Below are 11,551 nucleotides of genomic sequence, written 5' to 3' on the forward strand. Positions count from 1 at the left end.
AATCCTAAACAGTCCAGTGGAGCCTGAGGGGTGGGTGTTGCCTTCTGACACACTTCTGGTGATGACAGGGGGTGTGGCGTATGCAAATAAGTTATGCTAATGTTATGCTAATGAGCTCCTGCAGCTCTTTTACTACAAAATGACCCCCTCTGACGACACATGCGTGCACACAAAACTTATACCTAGAATAAAACTTTGTTGGTCTTAAAGGTGCCCCTGGACTCAAAACTTTGTTAAGCCACATCTTGTTGCACCTAATTGTGTGTTTGAGAATGTATAGATGTTCTATTTTAACCTTCACAGGCTTATATCTCAAGATGTATCTTGTCCCACTATTAAAAACCATGGCATGTTCACTGAAGCAAAATGAAACGCTTTACTAAAGCCCACGCTTTTGAGCTTAAGAGACCAAGGATCCATTTGCATACTTGGATTTAAATGGAACACCTATTTAATTGGAGAGACACTAAGCCCCGTCTGTCCCCTTCGGTTGTCATCCTCCGCCAGCCAGTGTATTTTTTTTTGTTTCATTTGGCATTCTCTTAATGATCACTCGTTTCCAGTCAGTGTTTTCACATTTGGATAGCCCAGGCTAGCCTGATCTCGGAAGCTAAACCATGTTGGACCTGGTCAGTAACAATAATAACCTCCAGGAGTCATTTCCTGCAGGAGCACACAGGAGTGGAGCTCCGGCAGTAAAGAGCCCAGGGGGCAGGCACATGTAACAAGCCCCACCCCCTGCTCCCAGCAGCCCTCAGTCAGAGCAAGAAGCAGCCAGGTAAGTTGCAGAGCTTCCCCGGCCCCCTGGCCCAAAACAGTCCAGTGGCACCTTTAAGACCAAGTTTTATTCAGGTACAAGCTCTCCCTCCCCTGCGAGGACAGATCTACAAGTCCTCCCCCCCCCAATAGCTAGCAATCCAAAACAGTCCATTGGCACCTTTAAGACCAAATTTTATTCAGGTACAAGCTCTCCCTCCTCTGCAAGGACAGATCTGCATGTCTCCCCCCCCCACTTAACCCCAATAGCTAGCAATCGAAAACAGTCCCGTGGCGCCTGAGCGGTGGGTGTTGCCTTCTGTCACACTTCCGGTGATGTCAGGGGGTGTAGCATATGCAAATGTGTTATGCTAATGAGCTCCTGCACCTCTTTTTCTACGAAATGACCCCTGATAACCTCCATGCCTAAGAGGAGAGAATGGAGTGTATCACTTGACTTTCCACAATTAGAAAAGATATCTTTACACATTTATGTGCTATTTTGACATATTTGTTGCTTTACAACAATTCAACTTATAACCTTCACTTGTCATTTAGTTTCGTCTTTGCACATCTTCATCATGTTACATGTTAATTTGCTATTCAGCCCCTGTCTAAGTTTTCAACGTTATTTGAAAAAGTGTGCATGCGCATGAAAGCTCATACCTTGAATAAAATTTTGTTGGTCTTAAAGTGGCCAATGGATTCTAAATTTGTTCTAATAATAATCATCGTATGGCATTGTGTGTAGGATAGCCAGGAGACCCTAAGACTGTCAGGCAGTCAGAAGTTCTAGCTCTTTAGTGTTATGTACCACTAGGCGGTGAGCTAGACTTGTTTTTAAGGCAAGAGACATTTCAGAGGTGGTTTGCCGTTGCCTGCCTTTGCGTCACAACCCTGGTATTCCTTGGAGGTCGCCCTTCCAAATACTAGCCAAGGCCAAGTTGATGGCAAAAAAAAAAAGAGAAAGTATCTTAATTCAGTTTTTAAAGCTCTTAGAGGGCCAACGTGATGTGGTCGCTGAAGTGTTGGACCGCTAGGGTCTCGGAAATCCAGGTTGGAATCCCCACTCATGCCATGGATGCTTGCTGGGTGGCCTTGAGCCAGGGACACACTCTCAGCCGAACCCAGCTCACAGGACAAAGTCTGAGTCCAGTGGCACCTTTAAAACCAACAAAGTTTTAATTCTGGGTATGAACTTTCATGTGTATGTATCTGAAGAAGTGTGCATGCTTCAAAAGCTTATACCCGGGTTAGTCTGAAGCAACAGGACAAAAGTTTTGAGTCCAGTGGCACCTTTAAGACCAACAAAGTGTAAGTCTGGGCCAGAATTAAACTGTGTTGGTCTTAAAGGTGCCACTGGACTCAAAACTTTGTTCTGTTGCTTCAGATTAACATGGCTGCCCACCTGAATCTACCTCACAGGGCTGTTGTGAGGATAAAATGTAGGAGAGGAGAGCAACGTCAGCTGCTCTGGCTTCCCATTGGGAGAGAAGGTCAGGATCTAAATAATGCAGATACATAAGAATTCATTTTAACCCTGTATGTTTGGGGAGGGGTTGATTTTAATGGTTTTAAAATATGACTTGATTATGTATGTTTTTAATTGTTAAGCGAACCTGGCGCCCCTTGTAAAGGAAGGAGAGAGAGAGACGAGAAGAGATTGGATTTATACCCCGCCCTTCACTACCCAAAGGAGTCTCAGTGCGGCTGACAATCTCCTTTCCCTTCCCCCTCCCCACAACAGACACCCTGCGAGGTAAAAGAAGAAGAAGAGATTGGATTTATACCCCGCCCTTCACTACCCAAAGATGTCTCAGAGCGGCTTACACACTCCTTTCCCTTCCCCTCCCCACCACAGACACCCTGTGAGGTAAAAGAAGGAGAAGAAGAGATTGGATTTCTACCCCACCTTCCACTACCCAAAGGACTCTCAGAGCGGTTTACAATCTCCTTTCCCTTCCCCTCCCCACAACGGACACCCTGTGAGGTAGGTGGGGCTGAGAGAGCTCTGGCAGAGACTGCTCGGAGAGAACTTGTAACCGACCCAAGGTCACACCAGCAGCTGTACATGGAGGAGTGGGGAATCAAACCCGGTTCTCCCAGATTAGAGTCCACACTCCTAACGACTACACCAAACTGGCTCTCTAGAAAGGTGAGATACAGATATCGTACATAAAAATAAGCCAGGATAGAAACTGTTCAAGGACCTGAACTTCCAGTAGCCGAGAAGACCTTGAGCCAGTTCACTGCAATCCCATCTCCATAGCTAGGGTCACAATAGAACTAGGGTGACCTTGGGGTCAGTCACAAGTTCTCTCAGAGCAGTTCTTGAAAGAGCTCTCTCAGCCCCACCTACCTCACAGGGTGTCTGTTGTGGGGAGGGGGAGGGGAAGGAGATTGTAAGCCCCTCTGAGACTCCAAGTGAAGGGCAGGGTATAAATCCAATCTCTTCTTCTTCCACCCTCCAAATCTCCAGGAATTTCCCAACCTAAAGGTGGCAACCCTAGTCCTCTCAAGGCTCCACCAGTTTGGTGTAGTGGCTAAGCGTGCGGACTCTAATCTGGGAGAACAGGGTTTGATTCCCCACTCCTCCACTTGCACCTGGCTGGATGACCTTGGGCAAGCCGTAGCTCTGATAAGAGCTGTTCTTGAAAAAGAGCCGTTTCTGTCAAGAGCTCTCTCAGCTCCGGCTACATCACAGGGTGTCTGTTTTGGGGAGGGGAAGGGAAAGGAGTTTGTGAGCCGCTCTGAGACTCCTTTGGGTAGTGAAGGGCGGGGTATAAATCCAATCTCCTTCTCCACCTCCTCTTTTTCTCATTTTTCTGTGGCTTTAAAAGTAGACAGGGACTTTACATGCTTTTTCCAATTTATGCTTAGGAAGAGGTGAATGGCAGAGTAGATATGTGTATTTTATCCTGGGTGTTACCACATTAAAGGTACAGACAAATATCATTACTTTAACTCATTCCGCGGTGCAAAGAATTTGTTAACTGGAATGGGAAACCATTCTGTGGCACAAAGTATTGTTTAAAAGTGACAGCCCCAACCAGCTTAAGACACAGAGTTCGGTCCCCCTGGACAAAGTGGCGCCTTCAGGGAATGGACCCTATGGCATCATATCCCTGCTTAGTTCTCTTTCCTCCCCTGCAGTACATTGGGACAAAAAAAATTCCCCACTTCAGGTATAGGCTAAAGAGGTCTGAACCAGTGTTCCCTCTAAGCTGAGACAGTGTGAGCCAGCTCACAGTTTTTTAGCCTCCGGCTCACACATTTTTGTCTCCGCTCAGGAAGGATGGGGCTCCAGAAGCAATGTTCCCTCTAAGCTGTGGAGTCATGCGAGCAAAAATTCTGTTTTGTGAGCTGCTGGCATTAAAGTTGTGAGCAGGCAATTTGGCTGCTGCATCAATTAGTTTGCTCTGGAGCTGCATCCTTCCTGAGCTAAGACAAAAATGTATGAGCCGGAGGCTAAAAAACTGTGAGCCGGCTCACACTAACTCAGCTTAGAGGGAACACTGCTCCAGAGCAAACTAATTTATGCAGCAGCCAAATCGCTCGCTCACAACTTTAATGGCAGTAGCTCGCGCAGTGGAATTTTTGCTCACACGAGTCCACAGCTTAGAAGAAGAAGAAGAGAAGAGATTGGATTTATCCCCTGCCCTTCACTACCCAAAGGTGTCTCATAGCGGCTTACAATCTCCTTTCCCTTCCCCTCCCCACAACAGACACCCTGGGAGCAATGTTCCCTCTAAGCTGTGGAGTCCTGTGAGCAAAACATTTACTTTGTGAGCTACTTTCATTAAAGTTGTGAGCGAGGGATTTGGCTACTGCATAAATTAGTTTGTTCTGGAGCCATCCTTCCTGAGTGAGGACAAAAATGTGTGAGCTGGAGGCTAAAAATCTGTGAGCTAGCTCACACTAACTCAGCTTAGAGGGAACACTGCCTGGGAGGTAGGTGGGGCTCAGAGAGCTCTGACAGAAACTGCTTTTTTTCAAGAACAGCTCTTATCAGAACTACAACTTGTCCAAGGTCATCCAGCCAGGTGCAAGTGGAGGAGTGGGGACTCAAACCCGGTTCTCCCAGATTAGAATCCGCGCACTTAACCCACTACACCAAACTGGCTGCATTGGTCTGAACTTGCTGAGACAGAAAGGGAAAAAGATCTCATGTTCGTAGTAGATACCTCAATTAAAGTGTCAACCCAGTGTGAAAAAGGCAAACTCAGTGTTAGGGACTATTAGGAAAGGGATTGAGAATAAAATGGCCAATAGTATAATGCCCCGGATAGATCTGTGGTATGGCCTCATTTAGAATACGGTTTCTGGCCTCATTTAGAATACAGTTTCTGGTCACCGTATCTCAAAAAGGATACTGCAGAGTTCCAAAAAGTACAGAGGAGGACAACCAAGAAGAAGAAAAAGAAGAAGAGATTGGATTCATACCCCGCCCTTCACTTGGAGTCTCAGAGCAGCCTACAAACTCCTTTCCCTCCCCCTCCCCACAACAGACGCAAACTGCTCTTTCAGGAACAGCTGTGCCAGAGCTTTTGACTGACCCAAGGTCACACCAGCAGGTGCAAGTGGAGAAGTGGGGAATCAAACCCGGTTCTCCCAGATTAGAGTCCGCACACTTAACCACTACACCAAACTGGCTCTCGCCAAGGTGATACTCCAAGATGATGAGGGGGTGGAGTACCTTCCCTAGGAGGAAAGGCTTTGAAGAGTCTAAGACTTCAGTTTAGAAAAGAGACAACTAAAGCAAGAGGGGCATAATATAGGTTTGTAAAATGACGCATGGGGTGGAGAGAGTGGACAAAGCAAACCTTTTCTCCTTTTCCCTCAGTGCTAGAACTTGAGGCCATCCAAAGAAGCTGATGGTCAGTAGGTTCAGGACAGACAAAAGGAAACACAACTTTACACAGAAAGTCATTAAAATGTGGAACTCACTGCCAGAGGATGTAGTCAGGGCCACAGGAATGAACAGCTTTAAAAGGGAGGTTAGAGAGATTCATGGAGAAGAAGAGATTGGATTTATACCCCGCCCTTCACTACCCAAAGGTGTCTCAGAGCGGCTTACAAACTCCTTTCCCTTCCCCACCACAGACACCCTGTGAGGTGGGTGGGGTTGAGAGAGCTCTTGACAGAAACTGCTCTTTTTCAAGGACAGCTGTGCCAGAGTTACGGCTTGCCCAAGGTCATCCAGCCAGGTGCAAGTGGAGGAGTGGGGAATCAAACCCGGTTCTCCCAGATTAGAGTCCACGCACTTAACCACTACACCAAACTGGTGTCTACCAATGGTTACTACCCATAGTGACTGAGGGGAACCTCCACATTCAGAGGCACTCAACCTCTGAATCCCAGTGCCGAAAGGCAACATCAGGGGAAGGCCTCGGCCTCTCTGCCCTGTTGCTGGCCCTCCAGAGGAACTGGTTGGCCTCTGTGTGAGACAGGAGGCTGGACTAGATGGACTATTGGACTGACCCAGCAGAGTTCTCCTTATGTTCTCCCCCCAGTCTACTGCCCTCAGACCTCCAAAAATGTCCCCAACCCAGAGTTGTCCACGCTAAATGGGATAGCATTAAGGGGGGGGAGCAACTTTACCTGCAAGGTGCTACCGCATTCGTGGAGCCCAGCTGCAAAGACCACCGTCTCCTTGGCAGCGTCGAGGGAGGTGTGCTTACAGCCGGAGGCGCCCAGGCTGAGGTCGGCCGCTTGGACCAACCTCCCCGTCCCAAACAGGTCCCTCTTCACCATGACCACCAACTGGGCCTCCTCGCACTGCACCGAAACGGGGGTCAAGGCGGACAAAGCTCTCGGCTGGGAGACGTCCACCACGGCCCAGGAATTGGAACGGGACCAGACAGGAGAATCCACAAGCTGCCTTTCAGGAGCAGCCGTTCTGGGACGGCTCAAGAGGCCCACGTGTCTCCCAGAGAAATCCCAAGGATTGTAAGAGGCAACTAAGGTGGCTGTGAAGCACAGCACGGCGACGCTGAGCTGCCCTGAGCCGCCCATCCTACCTGCTGGATCAAGCAAAGCCCTTCAGAAGAGAAGCAGCCCTCGAGGGGGTCCTTATATGCTGCCACTCCGGACCTTTCACAGCTGCTAGAGGTTAGGACTGGGAGAGAATGAGTCTGCCTTTCTTCCAAGGGCAGGGCAGGGGAAGGACTGATAGGAAATCAAGCTCAGCTGCAGACAGTCCGGATTCTGCAGTGCTTGCTTTAAGCCACACTCTGAAAACACTTACAACAGGCTTTTGCCTGCATTAGTAGGTAAAAGGTAAAGGTTCCCTTGCTCGAAAGCCAGTCGAGTCCGACTCTAGGGTTGCGGTGCTCGTCTCCGTTTCAAAGCCGAAGAGCCAGCGCTGTCCAAAGACGTTTCCGTGGTCATGTGGCCGGCATGACTAAATGCCAGAGCTGCTAGGTTGGCAGGAGCTGGAACTAGAGATGGGAGCTCACTCCGTCATGCGGCAACTCGGGTCTCGAACTGCTGAACTACTGGCCTTCCAACAGCCTGCAGTTCAGCGTCTTAACCACTTGAGCCACCGCAGCTCCTGCATTATTTCCTTCATTCACACACCCTCCCATTCTCCCCAGTGGAACCCACAAAAGCAGCTAACATCCATCACTGCTCCCCCTACGCTGAGTTAGTGTGAGCTCACAGGTTTTTTAAGCCTCCGGCCCACACATTTTTTTGTCTTCGCTCAGGAAGGATGGCTCCAGATCGAACTGATTCACGCAGCAGCCAAATCGCTCGCTCATAACTTTAATGCCAGCCGCACACAAAGTAGAACTTTTGCTCACCAAGCCTCCACGGCTTAGAGGGAGCATTAAACACCGTTCCCCTCCCCTCCCCTCCCTTTTATTCTCACAACAGCCCTGTGAGGCGGGCTCAGGCTGACAGCATATGACTGGCCCAAGGTCACCCAGCAAGCTTCTGAGGCAGGATGGGGATTCGAACCTGGGTCTCCCAGATTCTATTCTGGCACTCTAACCTGACACCACCCTGGCATTGGTAAAGGTAAAGGTTTCCATTGCTCGAAAGCCAGTCGAGTCCGACTCTAGGGTTGTGGTGCTCATCTCCATTTCAAAGCCAAAGAGCCAGCGCTGTCCAAAGACATTTCCGTGGCCATGTGGCCGGCATGACTAAACACCAAGGTGCACGGAACGCTGTTACCTTCCCACCAAAGTGGTACCTATTTATCTACTTGCAATTTCTTGCTTTCAAACTGCTAGGTTGGCAGGACCTGGAACTAGAGACGGGAGCTCACTCTGTCATGCGGGGAGGGGTTAGGGAGGGGAAGAGAAAGGAGTTTGTAAGCTGCTCTGAGACTCCGAGTGAAGGGCGCGGTATAAATCCAATCTCTTCTCTTCTTCTCCTTCTCTATGTTGAATAAAACCACCCAGCAACGTTTCGTGGCAGAGTCAGGATTCGAACCTGGGTCTCCCAAATCCAGCTCTGGTTCATTGTATGGTGCAACACAGAACTGGTACTTGCCAATTCTATCTGTCTGTAACCTGCAAATGTGAAAGTATCTGTTACATGCCTACGGGTGGATTTACTCGACAGTAAGTCCAATTAGATCACTAGAACGAAGTTTGAGTCCATCGGCACCTTTAAGACCAACAAAGTTTAATTCTGGGTATCTGAAGAAGTATTCTTATTCCCAGAATTAAATTGTGTTGGTTTTTAAAGGTGCCGCTGGACTCAGCCTTCATTCTGTTGCTTCAGACCAACACGGCTACCCACTTGAACCAAGGAGACCACTGTAAGAGGAAAGGTTTGACTGAACATTCTTCACTTTTCAAGGAGGAAAAAGAGCAGGTTGGCTTCTTTACCCAGCCAAGACGGGACAGGCTATTGCTGAATGAATGGAGTTCAAGGGTATGAAGAGGAAGAGGAGTAATCAGCAACATATACAGGCGTAGAGCCAGTTTGGTGTAGTGGTTAGGAGTGCGGACTCTAATCTGGGAGAACCGGGTTTGATTCCCCACTCCTCCACATGCGGCTGCTGGTGTGACCTTGGGTCAGTCACAAGTTCTCACAGAGCTGTTCTCTCAAGGGCAGTCCTCGAAAGCGCTCTCTCAGCCCCACCTACCTCACAGGGTGTCTGTTGTGGGAAGGGGCAAGGGAAGGGAAAGGTGATTGTATGCCGCTCTTGAGACTCCTTTGAGTAGCGAAGGGCGGGGTATAAATCCAATCTCTTCGCTCTTCTCCTCTCAATCCTTGGGGCAAGAATGGGGACTTTGAAAGCGCATCAACCCGCTCCTGTTCCGAGCTGTGGCACATTGGAGGGTATATGTACCAGGTTGCCAACTCTGGCTTGGGAAATTCCTCGAGATCTTGGGGGCGGGGTGGAGCCTGGGGCGGAACCTCAGCAGGGCATAATGCAATAGAGTCCACCCTCCAAAGCAACCATTTCTTCCAGGGGTCTGTAGCCTGGAGGTCAGTTGTAATTCCAGGGGAGCATCGGATCTCACCGGGACGCTGGCAACCCCAGGTATGCAGGAGCAGAGTTCGCCCTTGAAACGAGTTCAGAAGAAGAGTTACAAAATCGGTCATAATGTTGGGAAGATCAAGGTCCGTGAGAGTAAAGTTTGAAAGATCTGAGCCTGCTTAGCCTGGAGATGAGAAAACAAGGGAAAGGGGGTCACAGAAACATAGTGCTGGAAGGAACCTCAAGGGTCATTCCACTTTGTGGTCTCTCGTTCCAGTTCTGGAACACCCCTGCTACCCCAAGGGCTGTCATTGCACTCTGGGGCCTATCGTTCCAGTCCCAGAACACACCTCCTACCCCCAGGGGCTGGCATTCTACTCTGGGACCTCTCATTCTAGTCCCAGAACACTCCTGCTACTTCCAGGGGCTGTCATTCCATTTTGTGGCATTTCGGTGACTTCCAGAACATACCTGCTACCCTCAGGGACTGTCATTCCACTCTGGGGCCTTGAAAGCCGTCGCTGGTTGGCTTAGACTGAGTCGATTGAAATTGAATCCGACGAAGACAGAGGTCCTGTGCCTGAGACGAAGTGGACCAAGGTTAGGGAGCCCACTCCCGACCTTCGATGGGGCGCCGTTGGTGCCAGCGCCGGAGGTTAGGAGTCTGGGAGTGCTCCTGGATGCCTCCTTAACGATGGAGGCCCAGGCAGCAGCCACTGCCAAGGCAGTCTTTTACCATCTACGGCTGATTAGGCAGTTGGTTCCCTTCCTTGAACGCAATGACCTGGCAACAGTGATCCATGCAATGGTCACCTCGAGGTTGGATTACTGCAGTGCTCTCTACATGGGGCTGCCCTTGTCCCAGATCCGGAAGCTGCAGCTGGTGCTGTTCCTTCCTGTGCGGGAGCACATCCAGCCAGTTTGGTGTCCTGGTTAAGTGCGCGGACTCTAATCTGGGAGAACCGGGTTTGATTCCCCACTCCTCCACTCGCACCTGGCTGGATGACCTTGGGCAAGCCATAGTTCTGGCACAGCTGTTCTCTCAAGGGCAGTTTCTGTCAGAGCTCTCTCAGCCCCGCCTACCTCACAGGCAATGTTCCCTCTAAGCCGTGGAGTCTTGTGAGCAAAAATTCTACTTTGTGAGCTACTGGCATTAAAGTTGTGAGTCAGTGATTTAGCTTCTGCATAGTTTGCTCTGCAGAGACGGTCATCCTTCCTGAGCTAAGACAAAAAATGTGTGAGCTGGAGACTAAAAAACTGTGAGCTAGCTCACACTGACTCAGCTTAGAGGGAACACTGGTTGGGTTTAACTTGATCTAGAACCAACTGATTTGTCTCTTTGGTGTCCCACGGTAGCCATAAAACTCTCCTCTGGCACCAGATTTCAAAGGAATCTACTTAAGAACATAAGAGAAGCCATTTGGGGTCAGTGCAATGTCCCATCCAGTCCAACACTCTGTGTCACAAGGGGGCCAAAACTCAGGTGCCATCAGGAGGTCCACCAGCAGGGCCAGAAGCCCCCCCCCCGGTGTTGTTCTCTAAGCACCAAGAAGACAGAGCATCACTGCCCCAAACAGTGTTCCCTCTATACCTTGTGGCTAATAGCCACTGATGAACCTCTGCTCCAGATGTTTCTCCAATCCCCTTCTTGAAGCTGTCTAGGCTTGTAGCTGCCACCACTTCCTACAGCCATAAATTCCATGTGATAATGACTCTTTGGGTCTTTTCTGTCAACTTTTTTTTACTGTCTGGTTTTCACACCCATAAATTCTAATGGGGAATGCTATGGCATAGTATTGCATATCTGCAGCTTAGCCGATCCCAAAATGGCAAAGGTTGAAAACCACTGGTGTAAGAGCTATCAACACACATGCTATTCCTCTCCACAGGGTCCAGAGAACCACAGGAGGAGACCACACTTTGGAATTCAGTACCCTATCAACACACATGGTATTCCTCTCCACGGGGTCCAGAGAACCACAGAAGAGGAGGAGACCACACTTTGGAATTCAGTACATATGTGGACTGATGCTGGGAAAGATTGAAGGTCAAAGAAGACGGGGACGGCAAAGGATGAGATGGTTAGACAGTGTCATAGATGCAATGAACAGGAAGTTGAGCAAACTTCAGAGGACGGCGGAAGACAGGAAGGCCTGGCGTGATCTGGTCCATGGGGTCACGAAGAGTCGGACTCAACTGTGCGACTGAGCAACAACAACAACAACATATGTGGGGCAGTGATGCTCTGCATTTTTGGTGCTTGGGGGCCAACAGTGGGAGGGCTTCTGGAGTTCTGACTTCTGTTGGTGAACCTCCTGGTGGCACCTGGGTGTTGGCCACTGTGTGACACAGAGTGTT

General features: G+C 49.5%; 1 protein-coding gene across 1 annotated transcript in view; it reads right to left on the reverse strand.

The window, feature by feature from the left end:
• Positions 1-6,771, reverse strand: part of LOC107111327 (zona pellucida sperm-binding protein 3-like) — a 20,671-nt gene extending 13,900 nt beyond the window's left edge. The window contains 1 exon segment of the mRNA XM_015412290.1: positions 6,358-6,771. Within this exon segment, the coding sequence (XP_015267776.1) occupies positions 6,358-6,771 (414 nt within the window).
• Between the last annotated feature and the right edge of the window lie 4,780 nt (positions 6,772-11,551).

This window comes from Gekko japonicus, unplaced genomic scaffold, assembly GCF_001447785.1.
Source record: "Gekko japonicus isolate JY-2015 unplaced genomic scaffold, Gekko_japonicus_V1.1 scaffold3220, whole genome shotgun sequence".
NCBI classification, from domain to species: domain Eukaryota; kingdom Metazoa; phylum Chordata; class Lepidosauria; order Squamata; family Gekkonidae; genus Gekko; species Gekko japonicus.